General features: G+C 39.1%; 1 protein-coding gene across 1 annotated transcript in view; it reads left to right on the top strand.

The window, feature by feature from the left end:
* LOC124723176 (constitutive coactivator of peroxisome proliferator-activated receptor gamma-like) overlaps window positions 1-19,770 on the top strand; it is a 735,979-nt gene that overhangs the window by 227,603 nt on the left and 488,606 nt on the right. Inside the window, exon 6 of the mRNA XM_047248371.1 lies at window positions 12,313-12,679. Coding sequence (XP_047104327.1) covers window positions 12,313-12,679 — 367 coding nt within the window. The remainder of the gene's footprint in view (window positions 1-12,312; window positions 12,680-19,770) is intronic.

Below are 19,770 nucleotides of genomic sequence, written 5' to 3'. Positions count from 1 at the left end.
ACCAGGAACCGCGGTGTTGGCCGTCGAATGGCGCTAGCTGCACAGCATTTGTGCACCGCCGCCGTCAGTGTCAGCCAGTTTGCCGTGGCATACGGAGCTCCATCGCAGTCTTTAACACCGGTAGCATGCCGCGACAGTGTGGACGTGAACCGTATGTGCAGTTGACGGACTTTGAGCGAGGGCGTATAGTGGGCATGCGGGAGGCCGGGTGGACGTACCGCCGAATTGCTCAACACGTGGGGCGTGAGGTCTCCACAGTACATCGATGTTGTCGCCAGTGGTCGGCGGAAGGTGCACGTGCCCGTCGACCTGGGACCGGACTGCAGCGACGCACGGATGCACGCCAAGACCGTAGGATCCTACGCAGTGCCGTAGGGGACCGCACCGCCACTTCCCAGCAAATTAGGGACACTGTTGCTCCTGGGGTATCGGCGAGGACCATTCGCAACCGTCTCCATGAAGCTGGGCTACAGTCCCGCACACCGTTAGGCCGTCTTCCGCTCACGCCCCAACATCGTGCAGCCCGCCTCCAGTGGTGTCGCGACAGGCGTGAATGGAGGGACGAATGGAGACGTGTCGTCTTCAGCGATGAGAGTCGCTTCTGCCTTGGTGCCAATGATGGTCGTATGCGTGTTTGTCGCCGTGCAGGTGAGCGCCACAATCGGGACTGCATAAGAACCGAGGCACACAGGGCCAACACCCGGCATCATGGTGTGGGGAGCGATCTCCTACACTGGCCGTACACCACTGGTGATCGTCGAGGGGACACTGAATAGTGCACGGTACATCCAAAGCATCATCGAACCCATCGTTCTACCATTCCTAGACCGGCAAGGGAACTTGCTGTTCCAACAGGACAATGCACGTCCGCATGTATCCCGTGCCACCCAACGTGCTCTAGAAGGTGCAAGTCAACTACCCTGGCCAGCAAGATCTCCGGATCTGTCCCCCAATTGAGCATGTTTGGGACTGGATGAAGCGTCGTCTCACGCGGTCTGCACGACCAGCACGAACGCTGGTCCAACTGAGGCGCCAGGTGAAAATGGCATGGCAAGCCGTTCCACAGTACTACATCCAGCATCTCTACGATCGTCTCCATGGGAGAATAGCAGCCTGCATTGCTGCGAAAGGTGGATATACACTGTACTAGTGCCGACATTGTGCATGCTCTGTTGCCTGTGTCTATGTGCCTGTGGCTCTGTCAGTGTGATCATGTGATGTATCTGACCCCAGGAATGTGTCAATAAAGTTTCCCCTTCCTGGGACAATGAATTCACGGTGTTCTTATTTCAATTTCCAGGAGTGTATAATGGCCTGAATGTATGATATTAGAGGGAGGCAAACCTTGAAAGAAGTTTGTAAATCATGATATAGGAAATTAATACACCTGAAAAACAGGCGCACTGAAACCGTAATTGTTTGGGAACTTTGGAAGAAACTACCACAGGATTCAAAAATATATGTGAGTAGTAATCATAGGAATTTTGCAGCGTTTTTGGAAAGAGCCGAAGACGAAGACCATTGGCGTGGAAATCGCGAAGTTCGTCACAATAATAACAACAATTAATCGAGAGAAAGTAATGACCAAAATCAACGACCTGAAAATGATAGCTGTCGTGTAAACACGATTCAAAGAGGTCGCGTGAGAGGAATTTCCAAAATAGAGATGGAGTGGAAAACTGAAAACCACGTGTGTTACGGGCCGGATTCACGTGGAAACCGGTTTTGGGCTAAAAGAAAAGATGTCAGATAATAAATTCGAGAAAGAAGGATGTAAAATACAGGGCAGGAAGTTTAAGGACGAGCCTGGGGGTGACGTGCGCAGAGTGATACATAGTGACAAGCCCAGTGGGCTTGTGCTAGGGGCAGCGCTTGCCGGAGCACCGTACATTGTACTCAGCAACACACACAAATGGGCGAGGTCAGAACAAGATGGCTGCCGTAGAGAGAAACGTAAAAGGCAGCATCGGACACTTCCGTTGTCCGGTTTTAGTAATAGACGAATGTAAAACTGAAAATAAAGTTAATATGTCATATGATAAATAAGGATAACTCAATATCAGAATCATGCGAAAAGGCATTATTAAAGAATGAAAGAGAGCCAGAAAATGCGAGTGAAAAGAAGAATATTTGTGTTGTTAATGATGTATATGAGGTAAAAGACGTAGACGTGGGTGAGGTTATGATGAGTAAAGAGGAAAGGAAGGTAGAATATGCCACGCAAAAGACATGTGCACAATTAATAATAGGTGAAAGTGATGTAAAGGAGGACATTAGTAAACATGACATTATAAGCAGTGCAGGTGAAGCTATTGTTGATGGAAAGGTGTTTTGTAGTTCTAATGCAGAAGGGTCTAGTAAGAATTTCGCACGATTACTTGAGAAGGATAGCAAGGAAGAAAATGAAATGAAGGTTATAGAAGTAAATGACAATTATACTAAGTATGAAGTTAAGGCTGAAATCGTTCAAAGTGATACAAACAGAAGTACCCGAGTGTCCAAACGATGTGCATTGTGTAGAAAATAATCCAGAAAACAAGGTAGCTGAAACATCTAGAGGTAATCTGCCTCACTGTTTAAAAGTTGCTTTCCTGCTCAAATCTGATAACGAAATAGAGCTTAGTGATAGCTCAGATGAAGGAGAGACTACAGATTCAGATACAGATCAGTTTTCAGAGGTAGACAAACGTAATTATACCTTTGCAGAAAGAGGCTACGAAAAAACTGAATGACATGTTTTCGAAACAAAATCCGGAATGCATAACCGAAACAAAACCGAAAGAGCCGTCAGATGACATTATATTAGGGCAAGCTTTACTTCATGTAATGGAAGAAGTAGATTTACAGAAGCCTAAAGAACCTTCTGATATAAATATAGTAGAACATGATCTCTTGAAAATCTGTAAAGATGTAGAGGTCAACAAACCCAAAAAGCCACCTGATATACAACAGAAATCAGTAGGTAATATTTCTTGGAAAGACATTATGATTGAGTAGGATCTGTTATGGAAAGAACAGGAGGAAAAGGAACACAGAATTATTAAACAAACCATAATACCTGTAAATGTTTATAACCCTGAGCTGCAAGTGCTTTTCGACACAGGATCCCAAATCAGTGCCATATATGAATCATTCTTTGATCATATTCCATGTAAACCAGGGCTAGTAATAATGTCTGTGATTGGAGTAAAAATTATAGGAGCTACTGGTAAGTCCAGCAAGCCCATTTGAAAACAAGTATTGATGAACTTTGAAATAGAAAGTCAAAAATTTGAACAGGTATTGATTGGCTAGACAAGGAAAAAGTAATTTTAGATTGTGGTGGTAGAACTGTTAAGATTAATAGGGAAACCAATACAATAGAAATTAAATTTGAAGGTCACAACCAGGTCCAAGATGTTGATATAGAACCCATATTGTTAAAAATAAGATCTGAAAATGATGGTTTATCCCAACTATATGAAATATACCATGTGAAAGGTTTATTGCAGGATGATCAAAAAACTGACAGTTTAAGGGAGATTGTTGATATTATCCAGGAGATCTCATGTGAACAGAAAGAGGATTTATTTAATATCTTGAATAATAATAAGGAAGTATTCTCTGATAAACCAGGTGTCGTAAATAATTTTGAATACTGTATGGATGTCCTGGAACATGAACCATACTTTGTCAGACCATACCCAATACCTATAGCTAAGAAAGAAGCAGTACAAGCTGAAATTGGTAAAATGTTGGAATGGGGGGTAATAGAGAGAAGCAATAGTGAATACAATAGTCCATTTATTATAGTCAATAAGAAGGATGGAGGCGTAAGAGTAGTCATTGATGCACGAAAACTGAATAAAATTGTTAGGAGAGAAGTAGACAGACCTGAAAATTTAGATGATTTATTACAAAAGTTCCATAATGTAAAATATCTGACCAGTCTAGACCTCACTGGCAGATATTGGGAAATCCCATTACACAAAGATTCTAGGAAATATACAGCTTTTTTTTGTTTGCAGGAAAATGTTACCAATACAAAGTTGCACCATTTCGTTTAAGTACATCTGTTTCTGTTTTCATTAGGACTTTGTATTCTGTTTTAGGAAAAGAACTTTGTGCCAGATTGATTGCATATGTAGACGACCTATTAATTGCTACTGATAATTGGGAAGAACATTGTGACCTGTTAAACAAAACCCTTATTGTTCTTCAAGCAGGGGGCATGACTTTGAAGTTAAAGTGTGAATTTGTGAGACAAGAAATTAAGTTTTTGGGACCCATAATAACCACATCTGGGATTGGCAAAGACCCAGAAAAGCTTAATGCTATTGAAAAGTGTCCTCTTCCAAAGAGCGGGAAACAATTAAAAGAGTTTTTAGGTCTTTGTGGGTTTTACCTCAAATTTGTGAGGGGGCAAGTTTTTCTCAGAACACATTTGAACAGCCTGAATGTCAGAAAGATTTTGAAAATTTAAAAACTGAATTAGTAAGGGTAAACATTTTACATCATTCAATTTTAAGTGAGCCATTTCACATGATTACAGACAGTACTGCTTATGGTACACAAAATTGAGATATTTGTTGGATCCTTTCAACAAACATTATTAATCTTAGCACACTCTGTTGCTATATTAATTTTAATATGCTTTCAATAAAGGATACTCGGTAACCATAGTTCTAATGGAGAGGAACCTGAGAGGTGTTGTGATAAGGAAAAAATTAAGGTAGGTACATAAATTCAGTTATAAATTACCTTATATTTGAGCACACTAACACATCCAATGAGCTGATCCTTCACTGTACATTACAATAGTTCTTCTGTTCTACTACAGTGATTGTGCAATGTGGTGGCGAGTGCATGTTGGTAGGTGGATTTGCTGGTAGAATTGCTGGACTCTTGTCATTTCTTGGTGGCGATGATAGATACCAATTTCAGAATAGCTCTAGTCTTTATCCATCCATCTGAGGCATTGGAAAGTGGCACAGAAAGCCTCTCTCGGCACCAGCACAATACACAACTTTTACATGAGCAGTTGATTGTTTGGTAGCTCGTCCCTGACTGACTCTTGATTCCAACTTTTCTACCTATGCCAACCACAATTTGCGCGCACTGCATGCTTCTGTTCCCGAGGGGAACCACAACACCTTTTACATACAAAATAACTAATAATCCTAAGTGAAGGTCAGTGGTTTACATAACAGCAAACAAACACTTTAAATAAAACAGAACATTTGCACATATTGGTAGTTCTACACAAAATTATTTAATTTTAAAGCTAACCAAAGAGATTATGTGGCAAAGACAAAACATATAATTTACTCATATTGTACATATTACAGAGATTACACTTCCTACAATCTAAAAGACATCAAAGTTTTTAACAGAGAAAAGAATAAACACTCTCATGGTATTGATTCAATCCAACAAATTTTACAGAAACTCAACGCTACAACATTAAACAAAACAAAAGGCAAAATAAATCAGTACAGCGTTAGAGCTATGGTGTTACAAACTTTACTTTCATTTTTGACCAAACTTATTTCACCTACTTGTTTTAAGTGTCTTCAGTGGTCTACAAAGTAATTTAAAGAAATAATTGTTTGCTTAACTGTAAGTATTTTCCTTTGAGAGATGCTAGGTTTCATTGCAGCACTTCTTGGCGAACATTAAGTTCACCTTATTAACAAGTAAAGGATATAATATTAATACTGACTCTTATGTACAGGGGTTGGACAAAAATATGGAAACACATCAAGAACTGCATGCTTATTTATTTATTTATGTATTTCATGTCCCGTAGATCCTGGAAGTGAGTGAATCGCAAGGATATGGAACATGTCAAATTGTACATAGTTGAAGCATAACTTGTGTAAATACATACAATAAAGATACAATGTAAACAAAAGCAATAGACAACAGCACAATCAATAAAGAGAAAATTGTTTTGCACGTATTAAGGATAAGTAATATGGAATTTGTCTGATTGTACAGACCTGAAACATATCTTACATAAATGCAACAAAAAGATAGAATTTAAATAAGATACCAACTAAACAAACGCACATTCAATTAACAGAAAGTTTTTGTTTCACATGTTAAGGATGAGTAATATATACAGGAATCAAGATAAGTTCACTATTCGAAGGGAGATACAGAAATACTATAAACAATTTTCATATGCCTATTCAAAACAAAATTAATTACACTATTTATACAACACTTGCAAGTTTAGTGATTATATACATTTTCTTTAAAAAAAAAGTGTATGAAATCTTATGGGACTTAACTGCTAAGGTCATACACACCCATGCCCGAGGGAGGAACCTCTGCCGGGACTAGCCGCACAGTCCATGACTGCACGCCTTAGACCGCTCGACTAATCCTGCGCGGCTTTTCTTTCACATATTCATCGATTGTATGAAAAGATTTCTCTATCAGGTACTCCTTGAGAGCTTATTTGAATGCTCGCAATCTATTATTAAGGCATTTGATGTGTGGTGGGAGAGCATTAAACAGCTTAATACTGGAGTAGTAAGCTCCTTTTTGAACAATAGTGAGACTTTTCAATTCAATGTGCAGACTGTTTTTGGTGCTTATGTTATAGTTATGAAATTGGCTGTTATCTTTGTGGACATAAGGGTTATTACAGACAAAGGTCAGCAAAGAAAAGATATACTGTGAGGCGGTGGTAAGGATCCCCACCTTTCGAAACAAGCATCTACAAGAGTGTCTGTGATGGACACCACTCATTATTCTGATGGCTTTTTTTTGTGCAGTGAAAATTTTCTTTGCGAGAGGTTGGTTCCCCCAGAATATAATAGCATATGACTTCAATGAATGAAAATAGCCGAAGTAAGAAGCCTTAATAGTATCTGCGTCAGCCACTGAAGCAATAACCCATCGTGCAAATATTGCTGAGTTAAGTGTTTTGTAAAGATGAAGAATGTGTGTCGAGCAATTACATTTGCTGTCTATATAAGTAACCAGGAATTTTGTAACCTCAACTTTTTGTATTGCTTGATCTCTACACTTAAACGTTAATTTTTTCCAGATTTCTTTGTGGAGTATGGAATCTCATATAAAGGGTTTTATCTGTATTCAATGAGAGACCATTTGAAGAAAACCAATTTACTATATCATTGAAAACTTCGTTTATAGTTTGGTCAAGATTGTTGTCTGTAAAATCATCAATTAGAATTGTAGTGTCATCTGCAAAAAGAGTAAATTTACTCTTTGTATCAGAACAAAGTGGGAGATCATTAATGAAGATGAGAAACAGCAGTGGACCCAAAACAGAGCCTTGTGACACACCACAACTTACTGTGCCCCACTCAGATGAGGCAGGTTCTCCAGATGTGCCATTCAGCATTGCAGTCTACTTTCAGTCCTTTAGGTATGACTGGAACCATGAACCAGCGATACCACCCAAACCATAATATTCCGCTTTTTTCAAAAGAATTAGATGGTTTACACAATCAAAGGCTTTAGAGAGATCACAAAAACACCTACTGGAGACTTTTTTTTGTTCATGGCTTCCAGAACTTGATTGGTGAAAGAGAATATTGCTTGTTCTGTACAAAGACCTACACAAAACCCAAACTGACTTTTGTTTAGGATATTGTGGAAGCTGAGATGTTTGACAATCAACCTGTGCATCAGTTTTTCAAGAATTTTTGGAAAGATAGTTAAAAGGGAGATTGGGCGATAATTTGTAACATTTTCTTTCTCACCTTTTTTAAAGAGTGGTATCACTACAGCTAGTTTTAGCCTGTCAGGGACAATTCCTTCTTGCAGTGATGTGTTGAATATGTTGCATAAGACTGGACTTACATATTTATAGCAACATTTCAATATTTTACAGGAAATATTGTCCACACCTACAGACTTTTTATTTTTTAATGGAGTATTAATTCGTTCAATCTCTTTTACTGTAACATGAGATAAGGATACCTGTGGGGGTCTATTGCTGATAGCTTTCTGTAGAAGAGCCAATGACTCATCCACAGAACCTTTGCAGCCTGTCTTCTCTGCTGCTGACAAAAAGTGTCTGTTGAAGATTTCTGCAGCCGTTTCAGGTTTCTTTACAATATTGCTACCTTGTTTAAGTTCCCTTTTTTTTTTTTTTTTTTTTTTTTTTTTTTTTTTTTTTTTTTTTTTTTTTTTTTTTTTTGCCACTTTATTACATACCAAGTTGTTTTTATTTTGTTGTCAGACTTATCAATTTCAGACTTAATGCATATATTTCTTGACTTATTTATTACATTCTTTAGGATGTTGCAGTAAAGTTTGTAGTGCAGACATTTTTTTTTTTTTTTTTTTTTTTTTTTTTTTTTTTTTTTTTTTTTTGGATCATTACAAGTTCTGAGGGAATTATATAGCATCCTCTTTGTTCTGCAGGATGTTTTTATCCGTCCAGTGATCCATGACTTATTGATAGAGCTTTCATGACTGTTTCTAATTATTATTTTTTTTTTTAGGAAAAGTGGCTTCAAAAATAGACATAAATTCATTTAGAAATGTATTATATTTTTTGTTCACATCTGCTTCATTGAAAACTGGACTCCAATCTATCTTTTGCAGGCTGTTGTTGAAATTTTTGATGGTTTCATCATTTATTATTCCAAAAGATTTCCAAGAATTCTCAGAACTGTTGCACAGATTGATGTCAGTGAAAGTAAGCAACTGACCTCCATGATCAGAAAGGCAAAGAATTGGACACACACTGATCTTGTTGACTCTTGACTTATCTATAAATATATTGTCAATCAGACTTTGACAGTTCTCGGTAACTCTACTTATAAAATTTACTACTGTCATCAGATTATAAGAATCAACTAGATGTTCTAAATCTGCTTTAGCATTGCTTTCATTTAGGAAATCTACATTGAAATCACCTGTAATTATTAGATCCTTAGATGCTGAGTACACTTGGGATAAGACAGAATCTAACTGCCTCAGGAACACATTAGTGTTCCCTGAGGGAGCTCTGTATAGTGCTAACACTATAACCGTACGGTCACTTATAGTTATTTCTACACACATATTTCAATATCTTGTTCAATACAGTGACTCTTTAAATCTAATGTGGTATATGATATGTTATTTTTTAAGTATGTACTACTCCACCATTCTTCATGATAGATCTACAGTAATGTGCAGCTAGACAGTAACCACTGAGCTGTAACATTTCAACATCTCTCATGTGGTGTTCACTAAAGCATAGAACATCAGCATCCTTTACCTCTTGTAGGTCATCTAAAAGAACAGAAATTTCGTTAACTTTGTAAGTCCTCCTACATTATGGTGAAAAATTGTCATAGCTTTCATATTTGCTGAGAACTGTTGCTTTCGCCTAAAAAGTACTTGTGGGTTTAGAAACAATAGGCTCATTTTTAACTGCTTCGCTGAAATTCTGAACTTGAAAATTAGTCTGATGTGATTGCTGGAGCCATTTAAGGGGAATAGGCTCTGAGTGGGGAGATATTTTGTTGATTTCTTCCATGATTGCTGCATGTAAAAGAGTACGTAATGCTTGTTTACCTGACCTGTTAAGGTGCATACCATGTCTGGTAAACAACTCTCTTTGAAAATTACTCGTATCTACTACACAAGTATTGCTAAATTGTTTGCAAGTCTTCACTAATTTAGAGTTCATTTGAATAACAGCTTCATTTACACAGGATTGTGGGATTAAGTCATGTCTCTAAGGAATATTCACAACAAATACCATAGAATACTGAAGAGCCGTTAATTTCTCCTTGAGTGATCATGTAACATCAAAACCTTCATTGCAGGCTACATTGTTTGAACCACCTATCATAATCACGTAATCGTTTTTTACTCTTTCAGGATCACAGCCTGTTACAACTTCCTGAATTTTCACACCAGGTTTCATGATTCCACAAACATTAGCACTATTAAAACTGTTTTTTACAATTTTGGCCATACCTCTTCCATGACTGTCAGCAAAAATATGAACACGCTCTGTTTTATTCTCAGCATAAATTTCACTTCTTGCTGCTGGTAGTTCAGACTTTGGCAAATCAAACATAACTTTTTTATGACAATTTACATTTTTTGGAACGTTATCCAAGGTCACTTTAAGATTCTAATTCACACATTTTGGAATGTTTGCCAAGGTCACTTTAACATTCGAATTCAGCTTCAGTTCTGAGTCATTCACTGGAATACTTTTACTAGAATAGAGTATATTAAATTTGTTTACATTCTCAAACCTCGTATCATGTACTGTCAGTGGCATTTTTGCGCCTAATGCATTCCTTTTGGTAGATGCTTGAACATAAATGTAGATGCTAGCCAAGCCTGCAGGCTGCATTGTTGTATTGACCACAAACAGCACCTGTGCAGTGTCCTTAATGCAATGCAGGTGTCAGCCATGCTCAGAATACTGTTCTGTGTAATTATGAATGTATTATGTCAGAGCTAAGTGAATTTGAATGTGGGCAAATTGTTGGTGCGCATATGGTGGGCACTTATATAACCAAGGGGGCAAAGTGTTAGGTGTTTCGATAGGTACTATATCAGTGATTTATACTGGATACCGGGAAAGTGGAACAATCATCATCTATGAACTCACAACACAGACAAAAGTGTGTGTTGAGTTATTGTGGCAGATGGTCATTAAACGGGATTGTGATGAAAAGAGGACAACAGCTGCGGAAGTCACTGCAGAACTGAGTATTGGGCTCGTAAACCCTGTCAGTACCAAAACAACATGAAGGGAGCTCAATAAGCAGGGAATTGCAGGCTGAGCTGGAATTTTCAAAACCACTCATCACTGATGCAAATTTGTGTAACAGGGAAACATGGTGCTGAAGCCATAAAACCTGGACTGTGGAGCAATAGAAGAAAGTCGTTTGGTTGGATGAGTCTTGTTTCACTCTGTTTCCAACTTATGGCTGACTTTATGTCCTAAGAGTGAAACATGGCTGGCGTTCAGTGTTTGATTTGGGCAGCCTTACCTTGATATTTCATGGGCCCCATGGTTACTGTGCACAGTGGCATTACTGCCAAGGATTATGTGATAGTATAAATGGCCAGGTCCATCCCAAGGTACAATGTTTATTCCCCAGTGGTGATCTTGTGCCCAAGATGACAGGACCGATGTTCACACAGCTCACATAATTGAAGACTGGGTTTATGAGCATGAGGATGAATCTCCTCTGGCCACCACTGTCACCAGATTGCAATTTAATGAGCATTTGTCTACTATGGAGAGGAGGGTGAGTGATCTCTATCCACCTTTGTCATCATAATTACCTGAATGTGCCCATACCTTTCACGAAGAATTGTGTAAGATCTTGGAAACCATACAGGAGATGAATGAAAGCTATTTCGAATGCCAGTGTGTTTTCTACATTGTATCATGTATGATAATGTGTTGTGTTGTGTTTTCGGTGTTTCCATATCTTTTTCAATGCCTATTTGTCCATTTGATCTTCTAGAACACTTCTGCACTCAAACTTTTGTGACAAAAGTTTGCACTTTATAGCATATAGCAAACCTTGTGCCAGTATTCTAGCTTGCACAGCAGATTTAAGAAAAATAAACGACAAGCTGAACAGAGACAATTTAGCACAGATGTAATGTGAAAATCTGCTCAAGAGTCACGCACAAGCCCGTAGCCAGCCAGAGTGAATTATCAATAAAGGAAGAAGCCAAATTGGAGTCTAGTCCAGTCACACTCGCAACTGAGTTCAAGTAGATGATAATACTACAGACACAGAAATGAACTGACCAGTTCTCAGTGCGCATTTAGTCCAACAGCTGAAAGTTCTACACACTGCATTCAGCAGTGGTACTGCCGGTGTCAAAGGCTCACTTGTAGCACCAATGTTATTTCCATCTTTTCCAGTGCACCCTCAGAATCATCGTAATCTCACTATGTATAAAGTGATCTTGTAAAATCTTCTACTGAGGGAAAATATATACTTTCTTAGAAAATAATTACTGTATTTGACGTGAATAAGTCAGGTCCAAAATTTTTATTGAATAATTGATTTTAAAGTCATTGGGATATGTTTTTTTATTTGCATATATCCTAATATTTACTGAAAGATCATTATTTGTTATGCACTACCTCTACCTATACATTGTCTTGCTTGTAATTATGGTGTTTATTGTTTCAAAAAATGTTCACAAGATCAATTGTTCACCATAATTTTTATGGTATTAGGCATTATTAAATTTGAATAGATTTCAGAGATTGAGAGTTAATACATCAAGAATGATACAATTACATTTATTCAAAACTGTTAGTGTGCTGATGTAATTAATATTCATACTATTAATGTTTTCTTTCAGAATTGAGAATGGCAGAAAACCAGTGATTGTTGTTGATGGACCATCATGTCTTAAAACAATATATGGTCAGCTAAACTGGACATGTGGTGGACAGTACAAAGAATTTAGGGAGGAATGCATTCAATTTGTGAAGTCATTTGAAGACCAAGATATAAAATTAGTTTTCTTCTTTGATGGTCCAGCACTAAATGCAAAAAGAGAAACTTTGAGTGAACGAAGAAGAAAAGATAAGGAGGCAGATAGAAAGTTCTTTTACTGGTTGGATAATAATCATGCACAGGTTGATCAGTTTCCCAACTGGATGAAGCAGCCTATAGGCCTTCATTATTATGCCAGATATATTTTTCAACACTTTTGTGGCTGTGAGGTAGGAAACAGAAACATTAAAGTTATAATTATAATCTGCACAAATTATTTGTATTTCACTTTGATCATTTAATTTTGCTTACTAACATAAAATTATGCAAGTGGTCATTTAATCAGAGCTCTGAACAGTGTCAGCTGGAGTCATATGTTTCCTGTGATTTGCCTGCGTTGTCTCACCAACATTAATTATTAAGAAAATTCAAAGCAGGAACATAAATCGATTAAAACATATTTATGTGTCACAGAGAATAGTCAACATTATTGACAATTTAAGAGGACATAAGTCAGTATTAGTCTTTTGAATAAAAATTAATGAGTATGAAGCAATAACATTATTATTTTATTTGCCATATTATCTGGAACTTTTTCAAGCACAGCTTCCTGACCAAGAACTGCAATCTGTTGAATCTATTGGACTGTTTATTTTTAACATACAAGGCTTAGTAGCTCATTCGGTTATGTACAGTTATACAAAGCATAAGTCTTCATTGGTTCCAAGAAATCCTGGTTCTTAAGGTGACTTTAATCTCTGGAAAACCTTTACATATGTGATAAATGCCAGAAAATACCCTACCTTGCAATCCATACTCAAATTTATGGCCTACAAACACCTGAGTGAGCTAGCCACAGATTAGAATATGAACCTCGTATTTTGTTGTAAATATCCTTAAAGATAATAACTGCTTTTCTTAAAAGATCAGAAAGAGTATTGTTTAAGCTATGAAGAATAAAACATTCAAACTGTGTTTTACCAATGTGAGTATATCCAGCTTACAGCTAAATTACACTTCTTGTAGAGCATTTCAGTTTAGCCACCACTGTTGATTACTTTATTGTGATTTTTTATGAATGGAGAGTTTTAAAGAAATCTGATGATTTAAACTATATACAATTGAAACTTATCATATGCATATGAGTTTGAATATGACATATGTTTGTGAAAATGAAATCAGATGTGTTTCATGGCATTATTTCTCAGCACAAAATTACTCCCAGGTGTTAAACCACTGATCACTGTGATAGGCCTTAAAACATTAGTAGCTGTGACCATGGAGGCACAGATGAAATGTACTTGTAACCTCAAGAGGGAAGGTGGACACATAACTATGCTGCAGATCCCTAGAAACTAGACACAGTACAACTCTCTTTCATTTGTTTTATATTGTCATGTCAGAATTGCAATCAAGCTCAAATCTGAAGTCATAGTTGTAAATGAAGTACAACACTTAGAACTGAAAGCATGTTTATTAATGGCACCAACATACAGCCAGAACAGAACTGAACTCTAGGTCAGAGAGTGCAGATGTTTATACAAATATTAAATGTTCCAGAAATTGCTCGTATTTGTTCAGCCATTGAACATTCCAGAAATCCATGAATGGTATATACTAAAAAACAAATAATTGCTGGTGGTTGGGTTTAAACTGGTGACTCTCAGCCTCCCAGCCAGCCAGCGATGCTAACCACAGCACCACACTACATGCACCACAGCTCGAGGCAATATTAGAAAGAACTCTCGTGTTGGTGTCATTGTTTTACAACAAAGATATAACATCCTGCATGGCTTTAATGTGAGTGTTTTTTTTTTTTTTAGTGAGATGAATGGGTTCTTAGGAGGCACACTTCCCAGCATTCGTTTACCTCTACATGTACAGCCATACTCTGCAAACCTCTGTGAAGTGTATCACAGAAGGTACTTCCCATTGTCTAGGTTATTAGTGCTTTTTCCCATTCCAATCATATATGGAATAATGACTGTTTAAATGCCTGTATGTGTGCTCTACTTAATCTAATATTGTCCTCAAGATACCTATGGGAGTGATGCATAGTGACAACCTGACTTCACAGGTCATTAGTGTGTACCATTTTATCATGATTTTACTCTATGTGACAATGCCATTCATGGCTATATAGGGTGAAGAAAAAATTCCACACTTGGTGGCTGGCATGTGATTCCTCATTCCAGTTCTAGAAAAAAGTGTATTCAGCAAAACCCAGTCCTCCCATTAGGTTTAATAGAAATGCGATTTAAAAAATGAGGATCTGGCAACAGTGTAACATTTGTTTGATGTCTAGGCTTATCTTCACAGTGCCGGTACATACACTATGAGATCAAAAGTATCCAGACACCCCCAAAAACATACGTTTTTTATATTAGGTGCATTGGGCTGCCACCTACTGCCAGGTACTCCATATCAGCGACCTCAATAGTCATTTTACACCGTGAGAGAGCAGAATGGGGCACTATGCGGAACTCATGGACTTTGAACGTGGTCAGGTGATTGGGTGTCACTTGTGTCATACATCTGTATGCATGATTTCCACTCTTCTAAACATCCCTAGGTCCACTGTTTCCAATGTGATAGTGAAGTGGAAATGTGAAGGAACACATACAGCACAAACGCATACAGGCCGACCTCGTCTGTTGACTGATAGAGACTACCGACAGTTGAAGAAGGTCGTAGTGTGTAATAGGCAGACATCTATCCAGACCATCACACAGGAATTCCAAACTGCATCAGGATCCACTGCAAGTACTATGACAGTTAGGTAGGAGGTGAGAAAATTTGAATTTCATGGTTGAGCGGCTGTTCATAAAGCCACACATCATGCCGGTGAATGCCGAACGACACCTCGCTTGGTGTAAGGAGCATAAACATTGGATGAGTGAATAGTGGAAAAACATTGTGTGGAGTAACGAATCATGGTACACAATGTGGTGATCCAGTGGCATGGTGTGGGTACGGCGAATGCCCAGTAAATGTCATCTGCCAGCATATGTAGTGCTGACAGTAAAATTTGGAGGCAGTGGTGTTATGGTGCAGTCATGTTTTCCATGGAGGGGGCTTGCACACCTTCTTGTTTTGCATGACACTGTCACAGCTGAGGCCTACATTGATGTTTTAAGCACCTCCTTGCTTCCCACTGTTGAAGAGCAATTCTGAGATGGCAATTGCATCTTTCAACATGATCGAGTAATTGTTCATAATACACAGCCTATGGTGGAGTGGTTACACAACAGTAACATTCCTGTAATGGACTGGCCTGCATTGAATCCTGACCTAAATCCTATCGAACACCTTTAGAATGTTTTGGAACACTGGCTTCATGCCAGGCCTCACCGACTGATGTCGATACCTCTCCTCAGTGCAGCACTCCATGAATAATGGGCTGCCATTCCTCAAGGAACCTTCCAGCACCTTCCTGCGAGAGTGGAAGCTATCATCAGAGTTAAGGGTGGGCTAACACCATATTGAATTCCAGCATTACCGATGGAGGATGCCATGAACTTGTAAGTCATTTTCAGCCAGGTGTCCAGATACTTTTGATCACATAGTGTACATGTATGAGCAATGTGCACTTTAGAGAAGGTGTTCAAACCGACCACTTTGCATTTGCAAACACTTTGCCACTGTGAACTACACGGCTGTGGCATTTTGCTGTATGCATCTTATTACTGACACTCAGAAATAGTGCAATAGGTATAACCTTTTGTAGAAGGGCACTAAGTGCCTAAAACTGGTAAAAAAAATTAAATTTCTTTAATGCAGTTGGTTTCTTATTATTTCGTTTCAAACGACTACAGATGCTGAGGATGAATACACTACTAATATCACAGGTACTTCGCCGATGTGCTTGGTGAACTGTTTCAAGAATCATGTCCTCTGTTTATGGAGTATGTCTAGTCCTTGCCGGCCGCGGTGGTCTAGCGGTTCAGGCGCTCAGTTCGGAACCACGCGACTACTACGGTCGCAGGTTCGAATCCTGCCTTGGGCATGGATGTGTGTGATGTCCTTAGGTTAGTTAGGTTTAAGTAGTTCTAAGTTCTAGGGGACTGATGACCACAGATGTTAAGGCCCATAGTGCTCAGAGCCATTTTTCTAGTCCTTGGATGACCTGTTCCCATTACTTGTGGGCGAAGATTACCAGTTTCCTGGAGGCGTTGCTCCAGCTGATGGAAAACATTCTTATCCGGATGGTGCATGTGAGGATACTGTTCAGAATATGCACAAGCAGCAGTTTCAGCTTGGTTATTGGGCGTGCCTAGCATCAAAACATATTGACATATTCATTGTTTATGTACTCTATCAGGAAGCTGTCCTACATGAACTTAATAGGCTAAGTTATGGTTGTGTACTGTGTGGTTAGCAGACACATGCAGCCCACTGTTATGTGATAGGCTATTGCCACATGACAAAATGATGTTCTGCTTATAAATTATGAGAAATAGGGAATGGACATCTAAACAATAAAAAAAGAAACTTGACATTCGAAGCATAGCTGCATGTTGGATGAGGGTTTCATGTTCCAGCAGTCTGCTTAGTGAGCTACAAAGGCCAGCAGGGAAGTGCAGGGTGATACACATTCCTCCGTACATTTTGATGCCCTGCATGATGTGACAGTACTGCCAGCACCTTGCTTTCATACATATGTTCAAAATGCACAAGATCTGATTTTGCTAGATAAACATTTGTCCTGAATCTGGGTGAGGAACTGCGTGCTGATCTTCCATGCAGCATTTTTTCTTCACCCTGTATATTTATATGCTTACTCTGTTAACTTCATGAAGACAGATCAGTCTGAAGATGATCATAATGATTGAAACTGGTAATTGAATAAATAAATATTTGTGATCAGAGACTTGCGGTATTTACAAAATGTCAGAACATGAGATCATGGTCACCTAGTGACTATGTTGCCCCTCATCATAGGGGTCATTGCAGTATATTCCTAGAGTCATAATTTAAAGATGGTTCTCGAAACTTTGTAACGTGGCTTTCTCAAGACAATTTACGTCTGTCATCTAGTGTCTCCCAGCTAACTTTCTTTTGCACCTCTGACATTTTCCCATGGGTCAAACAAACTTAAGAACGTTTGTGCAGCCCTTCTCTGTACAGTTTTTGTATGTCCATCCTTTTGGCAGGAAGTCTCTGGGATGACGGCTGTTTACTATTGTGACAAATTAAAACACGTACAGCCGTCCTTATGATTTTATTTTATTTTGTTGCAACCAGTTTCAACGCTTCAGTGTGTCATCTTCAGGCTGTTGTTGATATGATCGCTATATACATCACATCAGTTGCCAGCATTACTGGATACGCAGATAATGTGTCAGCACTCCAACCATCAACTGCCAACTGCCAACTCACAGTTGATGGTTGGAGTGCTGACACATTATCTGCGTAGCCAGTAATGCTGGCAACTGATGTGATATATATGGGGATCATATCAGCAACAGCCTGAAGATGATGCATTGAATCGTTGAAACTGATTGCAACAAAATAAAATAAAATCATAAGGATGGCTGCAGGTGTTTTATTTTGTCACAATAGTAAACGGCCGTCGTCCCAGAGACCTCCTGCCAACTACCAACTCACAGTTGATGGTTGGAGTGATGACACATTATCTGTGTATCCAGTAATGCTGGCAACTGATGTGATATACCAGGTGATCAAAAAGTCAGTATAAATTTGAAAACTTAATAAACCACGGAATAATGTAGATAGAGAGGTAAAAATTGACCCACATGCTTGGAATGACATGGGGTTTTATTAGGAAAAAAAAAGTTCGCAAAATGTCTGAAGATGGCGCTGGACAGCAAAACGTCAGTGATTGCACATGACAATCGTGTATAAAAGGAGCTGTAATGAGAGAGAGTATCAGATGCGCCAGCAGTTGCAGGATGTTGTCGTTACCTGAAAAGGCGCTTTTAGTGAAGCTGTATTATCAGAATGGGGAATGTGCTAGTTCAGCGTTATGATCCTATCGCCATAGGAAGGGGTTTTGAATGGGTAAAGGTCCATTGATAAATGCAGCTGTGGCGAAAATGATTTCGAAGTTTGAAGCCATGGGTTGTTTAGACGATAGACCCCGTAGTGGCTGACCGAGTGCAAGGCGTAATGCTGCTGAGACAGTTCACGAAGAAATGGAGACTGTAGCGAGTTTGTCTAAGCACGGGGAAGTCAGCACTCGTGCAGTCGCACGATGCACCGGCATTCCATACACTACTGTTTGGTTGGCACTTTGGCATACCCTCCGATGCTATCTGTACAAAAGCCATCAGCATCATGAACTGTTACCAGGCGATTTAGTGAAGCGGAGGGCATTTGCGGTGTGGGCGTTTCAAAAGATGGCGGAAGATGACGATTGGTTGAGTAACGTGTTGTGGACCGACGAAGCTCATTTCATGCTCCGAGGGTCTGTCAACACCCACAACTGCAGAATTTGGGCTACCGAAAATCCTAGAACTGTCGTGGAAACTCCATTGCACGACATGAAAATCACAGTATGGGTTGGATTTACCACATCTACCATTACTGGGGCTTTTTTCTTCGAGGAAATGCGTGATTCTGGTTTTGTAACTGCTACCGTGACGAGTGAGAGGTACGCCAATATGTTACAGAATTGCATCATCCCCAGCATGGCTGATAAACACCTGCTGGAATGTACGATGTTTATGCAGGATGGCGCTCCACCCCATATTGCTAGACACATGAAAGATATCTTGCGCGCGTCGTTTGGTGACGATCGTGTGCTCAGCCACCACTTTCATCATGCTTTTCCTCCCAGGTCCCCAGACCTCAGTCCGTGCGATTATTGGCTTTGGGGTTACCTGAAGTCGCAAGTGTATCGTGATCGACCGACATCTCTAGGGATGCTGATAGACAACATCCGATGCCAATGCCTCACCATAACCCCGGACATGCTTTACAGTGCTGTTCACAACATTATTCCTCGACTACAACTATTGTTGAGGAATGATGGTGGACATATTGAGCATTTCCTGTAAAGAACATCATCTTTGCTTTGTCTTACTTTGTTATGCTAATTATTGCTATTCTGATCAGGTGAAGCACCATCTGTCGGATATTTTTTGAACTTTTGTATTTTTTTGGGTCTAATAAAACCCCATGTCAATCCAAGCATGTGCGTCAATTTGTACCCCTCTATCTACATTATTCCATGATTTATTCAGTTTTCAAATCCATACTGACTTTTTGATCACCCGGTATATAGGGATCATGTCAACAGCAGCCTGAAGATGATGCATTGAAGTGTTGAAACTGGTTGTGACAAAATAAAATAAAATCA

This window comes from Schistocerca piceifrons, chromosome X (assembly GCF_021461385.2).
Source record: "Schistocerca piceifrons isolate TAMUIC-IGC-003096 chromosome X, iqSchPice1.1, whole genome shotgun sequence".
NCBI lineage: Eukaryota > Metazoa > Arthropoda > Insecta > Orthoptera > Acrididae > Schistocerca > Schistocerca piceifrons.
The sequence above is the reverse complement of the archived record's forward strand: the minus strand, read 5'-3'. Positions and strand labels throughout refer to the sequence as shown.